Source organism: Lupinus angustifolius, unplaced genomic scaffold (assembly GCF_001865875.1).
Source record: "Lupinus angustifolius cultivar Tanjil unplaced genomic scaffold, LupAngTanjil_v1.0 Scaffold_39_142, whole genome shotgun sequence".
NCBI lineage: Eukaryota > Viridiplantae > Streptophyta > Magnoliopsida > Fabales > Fabaceae > Lupinus > Lupinus angustifolius.
In genome coordinates this window covers 22760-39804 of record NW_017721197.1, presented here as the reverse complement: position 1 = coordinate 39804, position 17045 = coordinate 22760, and the positions used below count along the sequence as shown (strand labels likewise).

Sequence of the window (17045 nt, the reverse complement as noted above, 5' to 3'; positions counted from 1 at the left end):
TATCAAATCAAATAAAAAACAACCAAAATATGTTCACCCATTATTTGTGCATTGACATATTCATATGATTCATTCTATTAGGCAATTCATTGTGGTTCGACATAACTCTATAAATTGTAAAATAATAAAGTGTTATCAATAAATTTATTTGTTGAAACACCTTTTAATATACAAAAGTGATGAAACTAACTTACTAACTTTTATTTATTGTTATTTACATTCCGCAATTTATTTATTCTTTAATACCAACCTTCTTTAAGGAAAAAGTTTGGTTTGTTAATAAAAAGAGCCTGAAAGGGAGTAAATAAATAAAAGTCACTTAACTTTATTATTCTTTTGTTCTTTATTTGTTTGTTTCTAACAACTAACTATTCATCACTTTTGTACATTAGAATACCATTAAACCAGTATTGGAGTTTATTCCACAAAACCAATTCAAAGGTACTTAATAATTATGTAATAGGGGATTGCTTCGATACCATTGTACCAGTGTTAGAATTTATTCTAACAAAGCCGAGATGAGGCAAAGAAGGAATAACTTATTCACATGATTATTAGAAGTAAGTTGTAACTGGAATATTCTTGAAACCACTATATCGGCGTTGAAATTTATTTCAACAAAGCCGAGATGGCGAACAAAGAATAAAATCGAGTTCACTTACTTAACCAAATAAAGAAAACACACCGAAGAGAAAATTCCTTTCAACAATATCCTAAAAATTCTTCTATAAATTATCTTACATCACAAGAAAAGTAACATGTGTTATAAAACGATACTTTGTTCATTAATGTTTTGTTTACAAGTGATATATATCACTTTCTTGTGGTATAAAAAGATTTGTAGAATAATACTTTGTTCACTATTACTTTGTTTACTAATGATTCGATATCATGAATCTTATCCAAAACCTTGCAAACCTCAGATTCCATAAAGTTTCCTGAAATTAAGGCTTCTTGATGCCACCATTGTCATCCTACACCAAAACAACATTGGTCCACTAAGTCTTTGTCATTTCGCCTATGGTCTCGTCTTTTATCATGCTTATCTTTACTATAGGATTAACTTGATTGAACACAAATCACTCTCATTATTTCTTACAAACTTGAGGTCTTAAACAAATCATTAAAGAAAGACTATAATAAAATTGTATAAAAATTATACAGGTAAGTAATGTCACTCCATAATTTAAGCAATGTCCAACTGACGAAAAACTGAAAAGAAAAAAGAAACAATAGTTTAGTAAAATAAAGGAATACGCTAGTCAAACTAGATCACAAAGGCAAGACGAAAAGATTAAAGAGTGGAGGTGGGAATGGGCTAGGACGAACCTAACCTTAATATGAATGGGTTTGATTTGTGTTCAAAGCATAGGTCTTATACATGACATGTTGGTTCGAGATAGGCCAAATTTTAAGATCTTGCCTCACCCATTTTAAGGTTTGACCTCACTCGTTTCAAGGTCTGGCATGACCTCATCTATTTTAAGGTAAGGCATAACCTACAAATATACTTAAAACATATTGGCATTAAATTTTTTAAATAAACTTCTACATCCAAATACGTTAATTAAAGGACAACATTGATAAGTAGGCCAATAAATAGTATCAACAAATAGGGGATTAAACATTTAAGTGTAAATATGTCATTAATTCTTCAAATGGAAATAGGTGAACAACATTCACCTCAAATACAAACATAAAAGATCTTATACCTTTAAGTTATCTTGAGAACATAACACCATATACAAATATAATATGTCTAAAATTTACTAATATTAAAAACATAAACTTTTGAAATAAAAAATATAAGAAAATAGAATAATATTAAATAGGTTGGCCTCATATGTCTAATTAATAGGCTATTTTTAATTTTGAATTTGTCATTTTAAAGCATATAAGCTTATAAAAAATTAATTGTGACCCTTTTATGAATATAGGCATGCCAATTCCTAGGCTCTTGTAGGCCAGCATGCTCCATTATCATCCCCATTAGATAGTAAGGGTGTCAAATAGGAACAAGCATCTTCTATGCTAAGAAGACTCTATCTTCAATGATGTTTTTACAATTAAATGATGTTTTTACAATTAAATGATGTATTTTGATTGTTTGGGATATCAATAAAGACATCAATGGAGATATGAGATATTCATTCGTCAAATAGTAGAATAACATGAATACATGGGTACTATTTTTATTCAAAGAAAAATGATATATTCTACAAATCCTACTACCTATATTATATGAAAAATAATAAGTATTATAAAGTGATATTTTTATTTATTAATAATTGATTACCAAATAATGTTATTTTTTTCTCGTGTAAATTTTTTTATAAGAGAATATATGATTACAGATTTATAGTCCATAAAGTTTCCTGAATTTAAGGATTCATGAATCATGATGTCACCATTGTCCTCCACTCCTCCTACACCAAAACAGCATTGGTCCACCAAGCATCTTTATCGTGCTTATCTTATATTTACTATAGGATTAAATTGCTTTTAAGACAAATCATTCTCATTATTGCTTACTAACTTCAGGTCCTAAATAGATGATTAAGAAAGCCCCTAATAAAGTTATATATAAAAATTATACAGGTAATCCAGAATTTAAGCAACACGAAAAAAGAAACAGAAAAAGAAACAATAATTCCAGGGCGAAGAAGAAAATGAAAATGAAATATAAGAATCACTGTGAAAGTGTGGTGATATCATGGCAACGAATTACATCAAGAGGATCCAATAACTATAACTATTATGATTATCATTATATTATGTAAGAACATTATTCTATTTTTTTTGGAAGGTGAAAATTTTATTAAAAAAAAACATATATACAATAAAAGAAACAGAACAAAACAACTCCAAAGCCTAAAACCTTTCCACAAGAAAAACTATAAAAAAATTAGAAACACCAAAATCTAAGATTACAACTATCGATAACATTCCAAGCAAGACTAACAAGCATAGTTATTATTATAATAAAAGGGAACAAAAGAGGTACCGAAGCAAAGAAAGTGCAGTTTTATGATAGAGCACACACAGAACAGCACTGCTTATATTGTTCCTACTACACAGTGGACATTTATAAATTAAAATAAGTCTATTACATGCAAAAGCGATTTACTTTTTTCTTCTCAATAAATTTGAAACCGCAAATTTGCTTCTAGATGGATCTTATTTAAGGGCTTTTAACTAAGGTAACCATCCTGCCACATAATTATTACTCATGCTTGGGCCTGCCGTTACCACTGATACTGGATCAGGTTGATATCTGCACTTGAACACTTTTCATTATTAGAAATAATATAATTTAAATCTAAATATAATTCAAATTTGTGCTAATCAAATCAGTTATATCCAATATGATCCCACATGATTCAGATAGGATATGACCCCTAACCATATTAAATTCCAAAATTTATGTACCATCATTATTTGTACAATTTTGCTAACCTACTCAAAGATTAGGATTCCTGGTATTATTTTTCTATATGTAAGAGAGACATACTCAAGAGAATTCTATTAGTGGATTCACACAATATAAAATAAATATTCTAATTAGAAATACAAACAAATATGAATAAAAAGAACTTAAGTCTAGTCTAATATATGTATGTTGTTATCCAAAGAACAAGACACGTGTTATAATTTTACCAATAATAAAAGTAAAACATTTTGAGATATATATTGTTTCTATTGAATACAAAACCACAAACGTTTATAAATACATAAGTTCTTTTCCACCAATTTACATTGTAAATGCTAAAATGTTTTCAATAATAATAACTATGCTGGTTGTAGAGTAGATGTTGACATGTAACATTGAAGAATTTTTTAACAGTCAAGATTTTCATTATTTTTTAATGAAATAATATTTTAAATTATCAAACCTCATTTCCTCTTTATATTTTAGCACTGAAGGTCCAATATTAAAGAAAATATGTAACAATGAGATATTTTGTAATAGTAGTGGTTCCCTTTCTACTAGCACATTTCCCCCATTAAGACCAAGACAGTTAGATTTGTCTCTCAAGCAACTACTCTACTAGTAAACCATTATGAGACACTTCGCATGACTAACTATTAATGATTGAGTTGAAGGAAGAGTGCGTACCCAATTTGCAATGTTGGTTCACACTCCATTTGATGAAAGAGGTGATCACCATGAACTTGACCTGGGTACCTGCCATATCCCATATCTTCAACACTGGGATTCAGTTGGAGTTGATTTATTTGATATCCATCCAACTGCTAATTAAACAACAATGTCACTAATACCCTCAATATATCTGATATTCAACACTTCATTAGGGTATTTAATTTCTCCATTCAAACATGAATTTCTTACAGCATTTTTATTTTTTCATCTAACGCTGATACTGATATGAGCATTATATATGATACATATCAAATACATCATATTTTTAAAAATGCACAATATAACACATCCTTATCTTTTTTATCACACTGCAAGTCTACTTGGCAAATTGAATGTTTTGTCGAAGTATAAGAAAAAATTAAGAGTATCACAAAGTTTCAAGAACATATTAGATTTATAATTTGTTTATGTTTTAAACAATAATTTTGATACTCTTGTGAATATATATTAATAAAGTATTAGAGAGTATAAATATTATATATTTGAATGATATTAATGTTTCGGTGCTTGATGTGATGTATCAATATTCTCCTCATAATTATTTTAAATCTATTACCAATATATCTTAGTACTATAATCCTAAACTTGAGGGATAATTTACTATCACATAGGTTGGTGAAATATTTCTTACTCTTTGTCTCAGAGATCTGTTTGCTTCATTTAGCAAGTGTTCCTACATTAAGTGATACCAATTTGATGAGCAAAAGAAGATAGCAAAAGGTGATAAAGGAAAGCAAAATTGTTCTCATACCTTTCGTTGAAGATCAGAGAGCTGATCCAGCATGAATTGGGTCTGTAGAGAAAACAAACTTGAAAAGTAAAATGCTTGCACTTGCACAATCATATGAAGCCAATGTAACAGTGTCTTTAGTTAGAGATTATACTTTTTTGAATATTGAAAGATATATATGTAGAATTGCATACCCTAGTCTCTTCTCTTATCGCTAATCTAATAGAAGAGGAAAACCAATTTGCAAGCATGCATATTCATTTTTCCACATTACTAAACTTTTAGTATTAATAACTATATTCCCAGAAAATCATAGGATATGTTAGAACAAAAAGAGAAATGAATGAAGACAGATTCACAGATTGAGAGAAAGAGAGAATGAGAGGAATGAATTTTCTTCATTGAAGAATTGAATATATGAGTGTTAGTTATCAACTATAAATCACAAGTCTATTTATAGTAATCTACAAACTACTTAACTAACAAAACTGAATTTTGAATTACAATTGTAACACCTCGATGATTCAAATTCAGCAACTACAACTATAAACAACAATAACAACGAAAATCAATCTTTCAAGTTGTGAATTCCAATCTTCTTCCTCAATTCTTTAAATCTATCCATCTTCAATGGCTTTGTCATGATGTCTGCCAATTGAGCTTCGATTTTGCAATAAACAAGCTTGATTCTCCCTTCTGCTACTTGGTGTCTTAAGAAATGATACTTAGTCTCAATGTGTTTACTCCTACCATGAGAAACAGGATTCTTTGGCAAATCAATGGTTGATTTGTTGTCTACAAGTAGTTCCATAGCAGCTTCACTTTCTATGCCCAATTCTAGTAACAGAGAGCAAATCCATAGAGCCTTACAAGCAGTGTGACAAGTTGCAATGTATTCAGCTTCACAGGTTGAGAGAGCCACTACCCTTTGCTTCTTCGAGCACAATGAAATTGGAGCTCCAGCTATCATAAAGACATACCCCATGGTGCTTTTTCTGTCCATCACCACACCAATCCGAGTTAGAGTAGGCCACAAGTTGTGAGCTAATCTTCTCATCTTGGTGTGGGAATACTATTTCAAAGTCTAGAGTTCCTCTTAGGTATCTTAGAATCCTTTTGACTACTATCATGTGTGATTGTCTTGGATCACTCATGAACTTGCTAATCATGCCTACATTGAAGGAGATTTCTGGTCTAGAGTGACAAATGTACCTTAAGCTTCCCACAATTTGCCTGAATAGAGTTGCATCAACAATGGCTTCACCTCACATTAGTCTAGCTTCAAATTCATTTTTGCTGGTGTTTCTAAAGTGTTGCAGTTCAACATATTGAATTTGGTTAGGATCTCAAGCCGGTACTTTCTTTGATGGATGAATAACCCTTTTCAGTGTATTGAAACTCAAGACCAAGAAAGAATAAGAGCAGGCCTAGATCAGTCATCTCAAATTCACCTTTTAGGCTGCTCTTTAGGACTTCTATCCCCTTTGAGTTACTCCCTATTATTAGAAGGTCATCCACATATAGGCAAATAAAAAAAGCTCCACTATTTTGATCTAAATATTTGATGTACATGCCATACTCTATTGAACATTTCTGGAATCATGAGTCAGAGAGGAACTGTCAATCCTCTTGTTCCATACTCTAGGTGCTTATTTTAACCCATAAAGTTCTTTCTTTAGTCTTAATACCTGGACCATTGAGGAAAGTTGACTTCACATCTAATTCACATAATCTCCACTTCTTCCAGCTAGCTAGAGCCGCCATGATTCTTACCGTTTCCAGTTTAACAACTAGTGCAAACACTTTAGAGTAGTCAAGTCCCTCCTTTTGTATAAAACCCTTTGCAACTAATCTTGCTTTGTGCTTTGCAATTGTTTCATCTAGTTTTAACTTGACCTTATAGATCCACTTGACTGCTATTGGTACCTTCTTAGTAGGCAAGGTGACCAATTCCCAAGTGTCATTCTTCTCTATAGACTTGATCTCTTCCAACATTGCTTCTCTTCAAGTGCTGCTTGAAATTGCTTCTTCAAACCTTACTGTTCAGCATAAGCCAATAGAGCTAGATGTTGCCCTAGATCTCCTTTTGAGTTAATTGCATCATCTGAGTAGAGCTAAAAGTCTCTCATCCTATAAAGGGATGATCTGTGTCTTTGTGGTCTTTCACCAGCTTCATGAGATGTCTCTGCAATTGTGTCTAGCACCTCTTATTCTCTTTATAACTCATCATTTTTCCAATCCAATTGCAGAGTTGTTACTTCGGTGATTTTGTCTTGAGACCACTTCCATGATTCACCTTCTTCAATGTGTAGATCTCTACTAAACATAACTTGATTGTTTGTAGGATTGTATAGTTTGTATGAGCCAGTAGAGTTGTAGCCAACAAGGATCATAGGTTCACTCTTGTTGTCAAGCTTCTTTCTTCTTTGGTCTGGAATGTGAGTGTAGCAAAGTGAGCCAAACACTCTTAGATGTCTTATTGAAGGCTTTATTCCAGACCACGCTTCTTCAGGTACTAGTGAGTCTAGTTTCTTTGTTGGACATTTTTTGAGGACAAACACAACTGTGGTGGCAGCCTCACCTAGAAGTTGTGTGGTAGGTTCTTTGTCTTCAACATACTCCTAACCATGTTGAGTATTGTCTTATTTCTCCTCTCTGCAACTTCATTGTGTTGAGGTGTATAGGGGGCAATTACCTCATGCACAATGCCTTGATTCTTGCATAATTCTGAAAAATGCTCCTGATATGAAGTCACCACCTCCATCTGTTCTAAGGATCTTAATGTTCTTGTATGACTGCTTTTCCACCAGTTTCTTAAACTCCTTGAATATTGAAAGAACTTCAATTTTGAATTTGATGAGATAAATCCACAATTTTCTGCTTTGTTCATCTACAAAAGTTATAAAGTATTTACTGCCTCCTAGTGTTGGAACATCAAATGGCCCACACATATCTGAGTAGACAACTTGTAGCAGGTCCTTGGCTCTAGAGGCATTGTGGTTGCTGAATGAATTTCGTGGTTGTTTGCTGATGAGACAACTCTCACACACCTTCTTTGGAATCTGTATTGAAGGCAAGCCTAGAACCATATCTTTGGATCTGAGTGAGCTCAAATCTCTGAAGTTCAAGTGACCAAATCTTAAGTGACATAACCAATAATCTTCACTAACCATGGCAGATAGACATTGAGACTCCACATTTTCATGACTAGCCTTTTTCTCTGATCATAGATCTCCAATGATCCATTGAGTAATTCCATTGAAAATCCTTTCTCCAATAGTTGTCCCATACTTATTGGGTTGTTTTCCATATTTGATACATAAAGTACATCAGTGATTAATGCTTGATTCTCATCCTTCTTGTTGATCAAGACATCACATGTAGCCTCAGCTTGGATCATCCTGTTATCAGCAAATCTAACAATATTTTTTCCTTTCTCATCAAAATTAACTAACCAATTTCTATGTCCAGTCATATGGCTTGAGCAGCCAGAATCAACATACCAAAAGTCATTGTTCTTACTAACCTTACTTGTGACCATCATGAGTAGGAGAGGCTGGTCATTATTTTCTGCCTCAATCTCTTCCTTAGCCATATGTGCTTCATCATGTTGTTTGCTTTTATTGTCATCTTGTGTAGATGGTGACTTGCATTCAATTGAAAATTGGCCAATCTTGCCATAATTGAAGCACCTCTTTCTATCAACTGTTTTCCTTCCTCCTCGCCGATGACTTAGGCCACCTCTTCTTAATGAGCTTTCTGGTTTGTCATGATCATATCTTTCTTGATCTCTATTTTGGAAGTTTTTGTGACTTGCACCTCTGAAACTCCCTTTGCCCTTTCCTCTGAATCAATTCCCTTCCTCCATAACTCATTATGCCTGTGATTTGTATCTGCAGAGCTTGATCCACAGATCTTTCATTTGATCTTTTAATGAGTCTCTGCTCATGTGCCTCAAGTGATCCTTAAAGATCTTCTATCTTCAACACCTCTAAGTTCTTGGATTCCTCTATTGCCACTATAATGTGGTCAAAGTTAGGGGTGAGTATGCACAATATATTTTCAACCACTAATTGATCAGTGATTTTATCTCCACAAGCCTTCATAGCATTCATATATGTCACAATTCTGTTGAAGAACTGACCCACCTTCTCATTTGCATCAATTTGTATTGTCTTCTAAGAGTTTGCAATATTCCTTTCTCCAATTGTTCAGCTCCTTGGTTGCAGGCTTCAAGAATCAGCTATGCTTCCTTTAAGTTGGTTGCACTAGAGATTTTTTTTAAAGTGTGCTTCATCCACACACTGATACAAGAGAAACATAGCCTTACAATCCTTCTTCTTGTTCTCCTTGTATATTCTTCTGTGTTCATCTGATGCTCCTTCATCAAGAGCGGAATAGCCCTATTCTACAATCTCATCAACATCTTGGTACCCCATAATTGCCTTCATTTGTACCTTCCACCGTTTCCAATTCTTGCCATCAAGATTTGGAAGGTTTGTTGGGAAATTTGTTCCACTCGGTCGCATAGTTCTTTTCTGAATGTTTTGAGTTTAATGAAGGTTTCTTTGTTGATCTTGAACCTAAGCTCTTGATACCAGTTTGTTAGAACAAAGAAAAATGAATGAATACAAATTGAGAGATTGAGAGAAAGAAAGAATGAGAGGAATGAGTTTTCTTCCTTGAAGAATTGAATATATGAGTTTTAGTTATCAACTATAAATGACAAGTCTATTTATAATAACTTACTAACTACTTAACTAACAAAACTGAATTTTGAATTACAATTCTAACACGATAGTTGGTGAAAAGAAAAAGGATATTCTCAAACTCTTACTCATATCTCTTCTTACAATCACTTTATAAATCATTAGATTTGTGCTTTGAGTACAAGAATATATAAATGATGAATGGAGTGATTCAAATTGCAGATCGCATCAAATGATGTGACTTAATATTGCGGTTGTGGTGATCATGCAACCGCATCATACCATAATTGTAGTGTGATACTGAATCATAATGATATAGTCGCATTGGGTATAGTACAACCGCATTAGACCGCATGTGGACTGCAAAGACCATTTTTAGGCCCATCAGATCACATCAAATTAAAAAGATCACAAACTAATTCACACTATTGCAATGATCACAATCATAATAACCATAAATTTGAATGCAACCACAATTTTAAATACGAGATCAATGGTTAATGTAGTTGGGAAATGGGATGCCAAAAAAAGAGTATAAGAATTAAGTAGATTATAATATTATATTATCCTGGATAATATGGTAATTGAGAAAGATTGGAAACTTGGTACCCTTGTTGATCTGATTTGCTTCAAGGAAGAATCTAGCTGCCTTTCAAGTGACTCGAGCTCTTTGCTGCTAAGAGGACCAAGGTCTTCTCCCATAAGGTTCCTAAGAGGGGGAACAGTTAAATACATAAGTGAAATTGTCCCAGCCATATATACATGAATGGTTAAATAGGACATCAATATATACCTTTGGGACCTTTGGAGGGCTTCATAACGTGCCTTTAACTTCAAGTATTCCTGTTGACTACTTAACTCCTACAGTAGTCATGCCACCAAAATCAATGACATATTTAAGGGAAGACAAAACTATACAACACATTATATATTAAGGGTGTCCCAAACCAGTGAAAAAATTTCATTCATTTAAAAAGAAAAATTACCAAAATAGAAATTAATATTTTAATATTATTTTATAAAGTTTAATTGATTCAAGATATGAGGATAGAAAAATTATGAAACAGAGGATCCTCGTCCATATAAATGTCCATAAAGAAGAGAATCATATCAAGTGTTTCTAAATTTCAAGTCTGCATTCTAAAATTTTCACTTATGCGTTGAACTTGGGTGGTTGATCTTATTCTAATAAACTTATCTTTTTCTTGGATATATGATCGAGAGCCTTTTACAAAATTTAATTTTGTTAATAAATAAATTGGTGTCTAAGCTTTTTTTATTACCATTAATGCATTCTATTCAAAATTTTCTTATGTTTTTTTTCTGGCTAGCTACATTTAATAATGTTCCTCTCTCTCCGGTAGGGGTGAGCATGGGTCAGATCGGGACAGGTTGGGACGCGTTAAGGCTTGTCTTTAGCCGACCCTAAAAATTGATTGGGTCACTTTTTTGAACTCGGACCTGACCCTAAACCCGAAGCTAACCCGACCCTAAATAGTGACTGGATTAGCCTTTAAACCCGATCCGACCCTAGACCTGATTAAATATAATGTATACTCTTTCTAGATAAAGACTTCTCCATATTATTTATTATTATAAATATGTAGTTTTGATATATAAAACCATATATGTGATATATATTATTATTAAGAGTAAATTAAACTGACACCCCTTGAGTTTTAGTGAAATTACACAAATCATCTCTCACTTTTCTAAACTTACACAAACCTCCCATAGTTTTGTACTTTCATTACATGACCACCCCTGTGTAAGAAATAAGTGTAATCTTTTAAACAAATAAAGAAATATTGTTTAAATCACTCTTATAATGTAGTGTAACGAACCAAAAATAATAAAGATATATTGATTTGTATATTATTTAGACTTGTCTACACAATATATCATGTTTTGTTTAACTTAATTGCATTTATCACATTTTTTGTTTAAAAAATTACACTTATTTATTATATAGGGGTGGTCAGTGTAATGAAAGTATAAAACTAGGGGAGGTTTGTGTAAGTTTAGAAAAGTGAGGGGTGATTTGTGTAATTTCACTAAAACTCAGGAGGTGTCAATGTAATTTACTCTATTATTAATCATGTATATATTATGAAAAAATTAAAGAATAAATGATACTTTCGACCAAAAGGGTATCACGACACTATATACATTTGAGTAGAAACACATACAAACATAATGAGCAAGTGACCCTGGGATGGGTCGGGTCATGATTTGTCCCTACCCGACCATAAATATTAACTGGGTCTATTTTTTGAACCTGGACTCGGCCCTAGACTCGATCAGACCCGACCCTATTCGGACCCGATCATAATCGGGCCGTGCCGGGTGAGCGGATAGGGCCGGGTCCTGCTCACCCCTATTCTCCCGTACTACAAAAATAATTGAAAAAATAATATAACAAAATACTTTTATCTTTTTATATGTAATAAAATAATACTTTTTATTATTGAAAATAAAAGAAAAAAATAAGTATTGATTTCTACTACTGGAGTGAGTAGGAGGGTCCTTATTCTATTCTATATATAATCCATTTAGTTTTAGTTGTCATCAATCCTGAGCATTAAAGTTTTTAGTAGTCGGGGTGAGTAGAAAATTGATCAGAACATGTGTGATACACATCAAAATAATTGAATAAGTAACTAATGATTACTGAACTTCTAATTAAATACGTCAAAGTTCATCATTAAAGAATGAAAGACATCAAATCTTATAGTATTAAAGATTTTTTGTTGTTGCTGAATAGGATCTTCTAGTAAGAATATGTGATGTGTTCCAATTCAAAAAGTGAAGATGACACAATTCTTGCGAACAGTAAACAAGCAACCCATGCATAAGAATGGAAAAGGGAGTCTTTATCCCATATGATAATGTTTCAACTAACTAAGTTAATTTGAAAATTGGAGACTCACAATAAAAGTGGAGAGTCACACAGCTTTCATAAATTATTAAATTATATTTTTCTATGCAATTGTTAAGCTACACATGATATATATTTAGATCAATATATCCATATTGATGACAAGAATAAGGCATATTTAAGGCTGACCTTAAATTCTACATACATGCATCTAGGTACTATATGCATGAACTTAGGAACTAGAAACAAATGTTGTCCAATGCACAAGGCTCAATAAATATGCAATGTCTTACTCTTATAAGTGAAGATCAACTGTTACCAGAATTTGAGAACACAACTTTCATATCATAAGACAAGTAATATTACTATTGTGTCGAGACTCACCCTCAACTTAGGAACTACAATTTAACTAAATAAAAACATGATTCTGAATAACCAAACTATAAACCCCATTTCGTTTATCAAAGAGGTAAATGCAAATGTATGACGCCTAACAAGCAAAAAAAGACCAGAATATAATCTGATCAGAAAACCTTTCCAAATTCTCTATGCATTATACTATAGTAAAGGGCAGCCTAGTGCATGAGGCTCTCACCTAATGGGGTTTGAAGAATGTATACAAATGTAGTCTTATGGATTTAAACCCACGACCTTCATGTCACAAGGTAAACAACCTTATGGTTACACCGAGAAATGTAGCATCAAATCTTCAATTGGTCACCCTGTGTTATCTTAAAACCAAAATGATCGAAGGCAAATGACTTTCAGAATCCATGTCAATAATTTTTTAAATCATTAGAAAATGTTTAACATGAAAAATGAATTTAAGAAAAATTATATTGGTTTCATTAAGTATAGGTAAAGGTGGGCCAAAAATTCCACAAAATCAATGTATCTTGATAGAAATATCACCAATAGTCCAATACTATGGTCCAGTATAGAGATTTGTATAAGCAAGAATCATGAGGTGCTAGTACAGCTGCAGCAACCTTTTGGGTGAAAGATGAGCTACATGCAACAGAATATTAAAGAAAACTTTGACATTTATATTAAAAAAATCATGTCAGCAAAGGATGTGAAGCTTTTTGTGTTCAGATTTCAATAACAAGTATATCATTTTCTTGTGTTTGTTCAAAGTCACAAAATGCAGCTTTCTCATGGATAGCATGTTACGGTAAACCTAAGTTCTTAACGTTTTGGATATGAGTAAATTAGTAGTATAAAAAGACTTAACTCTGCAGAAAAACTAGCTCATAACAGAAACTATTTATGCCGTTATAAAAGACTAAGATTGAAATTTTCATTTGTCACATGACTTTGATACTTAACAATATAAGTTTTATCGGTAATTTTGGATAAAAAAACATTAAAATGTTTTATTACAAAGACAAAGCCCTAGTTCAAAACGTTGGAGTCCTTGATAGGTAATTAGGTATTCATTCCTCCCTTCATCATATTTTTTGTTTATTTCCTTGAAATATTCTTCTAGCTAGATCTATTAATTCCTGCACTAAAACTATGAGTAAAAATATGCAGCAAGAGGCAAAACCCAAGGTAATTAAGGGTTAAAAATTAAAAAGAAATTTCTGGTGATCGAATTAGGCAAGTTAAATGCACAAGTAATAATGTAATTAAAATGTAGTGATACGGGATTAATTATTCACCGTTACCAAGGCTTCCCGTGTAGACACATTAGCCTCTGGGGCTCCATAGTTACATTTTTGGTACCTCTCTAGCGTCTTCAGCATGCTGCAAGTTTATAAAGAAAATATTTCTATTAATTATTACAAACGGATACAAAATAAATTAATTAAAATTATATTCTATAACAACAACCGAACCTTATTCTCATTAGATTGGGTTTGATACATAAACCAAACGACATTATAATTTTTGTTATAAATATGTTATCTCAAATTCCTCTGTACGACTTTTATTCCTAATCCTTTATTCTGTAACCAGTACAATCATCTAACACAATATTCTTTAAAATAACATTATATGATATGCATAAAATAACACTCTACAAACATAAATTTTAGAAAATGAAGAATAATAACACTTTTTTCTATAAACAACAAGGCTACCAAAAAAACCAAGAGCTAGAAACATCTTCTGTGTTGTAGGAATAAGGAAAATATTTTGTGAACAACTATATGTGACTACAGCTTTCAAATAATTTTTTATAATACTTTAGTTTAAATATTTTGCATTATAAAGAATAATAAGCTAAGTTATCAGAAAATATGTTTCAATTACTTTCAACATAGTTTTTTGGTCTAGGAAAAATGTATGGTCATTTGGAAAGTTGTAAACAAGAAGAAAAAAGTAGTACGAGAGAAGTCAGTATTCTCTTTAGGGAAATTATAAAAAATCATCAAATGACATCTCTGAATCTCTTGACCAAGACTGAGGATCTCTTATGAAACAGTTTCATTTTTCCTTAGATATAAGTAGTACTAATCAAAAGGCTTTCAATTACTCAAATATCAATTTTATTTTACCATAAAAAGAGTTAGCAAAATTAATTAATAGTATCATAAAGGGGCATATAGTAAAAAATCAATTATGTATTATACCATTTTGATATATGATGAAGTAGATCATTTATGTATTGTAGAGTGCTCCTTTTAACCCAGAATTAAACGCATGGAACATGTCAATATTAACAGATCTGAAGGGATCATAATTTTATCCGGAAGAGAATACACTAACAGCAAAAAAAAGGAGCAGCTTTGTAAGAAGCAAATTTGAAGTGATTGAAAAACATTTATGGATGGAAGAGGAGATATAGGTCAAGTTTGATTTAACAAAATGCCTCTATCAAATCATGAAATGATAAATTGAAAACATGTGTAGTGTATGTCAGAATTAACATTGAGAATTGTAATCAAGCAATAAAAGGATGAGTAGTCGATAGCAAAAGAAAATGAAAAAATACCCCATTTTGCTCTTTGGTATATGGTTATGAATCAGAGACAAAACTTCAGGTAATTAAGGGCTTCACCAAAAAAGAAAACCCAAAATTAAAATGTAAAATAATGAAGTAAAACAAAATGGAAAGCTAAAAATAGGAGGAGAGAAGAAAAGATAACTACATATGCAGAGAAAAAACAAACTATTTAGAAATATAAAACAAACCCCAGACCCATATTTATTTTTTGAAAAAAATGAGACAAGGGTTATGTTGTTTGAGTGATTGTTTCAACGATGAAACCAAAAGCAGACTAAGTTGTAAGACTTCAAATGGAAGAAAATAATTGATTTTATGTGAAACACTTAATTACACAGAAAAGAGTCCTGACCCAGAGACTCAAATTTTACTTTTTCAAAAAGCTTTTGAACCACGTCTGTTTCAAACGCAAATGAAGAAAAAAAATATGGAAAATTCAGATACTAGGTGGTAACCCAAAAGGGGGAAAGAAAGAAAAATCTAAAGCCTTGAAACATTGAACAAAAAAATAAATAGAGTCACTACAATACAATATTACAATTACAATACAATACGATATAACAGTGATAAGCTTCTATTGTTTTATATATAAGTGTATATAGTTTTGGGTTTATATTGTTTCCAGTTGCAGATCTAACATCAATATGAACTCAGAAATACTCAACTTGCTAAAAACGCTAAGACATTCACAGAAACGGAAAAAACTCTAACAGTGAAAAAAGAAAATCAACTTTTTTCATGTTTTCTTAAACCAAAATATAAAAAATAAAAACTTTGGATATAATTATCATAAGCTAGCAAAGGCTACCTAGTTGTAACAAAGGGTGTGAGACTTAGAGATCTTGGAAGTTGGAATCAAAATAAAAACCATATATATGTAAAACAAACAAAAAGAACTCATATTAGAATTTAGAAGTAAGAAAAAGGTATAAGTATAGAAAGAAAGAAAGATTATTTTACTTTATTTTATGTTTTGCTTATTTAGGGTGTTGAAATTTTATTGTTGATATAATGTGATTTTTGCATTTTATTGAATACCTTGAGCTGCTGCAAAACTCGTATAGCTTTCCTCTATTGGAGAAGATGATGAGAGCAACCTCAGCATCACAAAGAACTGAAAGTTCATAAGCTTTCTTCAAAAGCCCATTCCTTCGTTTTGCAAAGGTCACTTGCCTGTTGATCTTGTTCTCAATTCTCTTCAACTCAACTCTCCCCCTTCCCATGTCTCTCTCTTCCTTAACCTCCTCTGTCTTACACTCTAATATCCAATCACAATAAATAAATAAATATATATATATATATATAACACTACGGAAAATTTGTCTTATACATATGGTCTGATATGGACACTTATAGTATCAATTAATAATAAAACCATATGTATAAATATAATATATCTATAGACATAAAATAAATTATATATATAAGTATAATATAGCCACGAATGATTAAAACGGTAATTATATGTTTTAACTATAATTTTAAAACTATGGGTGTAGATTAGATATAGCTAATGATGTTTACTTTCATCACCATATAATAATTTCTTTTGTTATCAAAAATAAAAATTCAACAACACAATACAGGTTTTTATGTAAGTTATTAGATTTTAT

At 31.7% G+C, this 17045-nt stretch overlaps 1 protein-coding gene across 4 annotated transcripts; it reads right to left on the bottom strand.

Annotated features, from left to right (window-relative positions):
• Window positions 1-2977: 2977 nt before the first annotated feature.
• On the bottom strand, window positions 2978-16659 carry LOC109338730 (MADS-box transcription factor 1-like). Of its 4 annotated transcripts, none has more exons than XM_019576021.1 (8): window positions 16471-16659; window positions 14144-14228; window positions 10395-10462; window positions 10211-10310; window positions 4914-4955; window positions 4794-4835; window positions 4118-4254; window positions 2978-3274 (listed from the first exon to the last, which is right to left on the bottom strand). In XM_019576021.1, the coding sequence occupies exons 1-8, from the start codon at window positions 16653-16655 to the stop codon at window positions 3196-3198; spliced, it is 738 nt and encodes a 245-aa protein (XP_019431566.1). In that variant the 5' UTR covers window positions 16656-16659; the 3' UTR covers window positions 2978-3195. The 4 variants fall into 4 exon arrangements, with proteins under 4 accessions (XP_019431566.1, XP_019431567.1, XP_019431568.1 ...); XM_019576022.1 differs by having other exon boundaries at window positions 4118-4251; XM_019576023.1 differs by having other exon boundaries at window positions 14150-14228.
• Window positions 16660-17045: the final 386 nt, after the last annotated feature.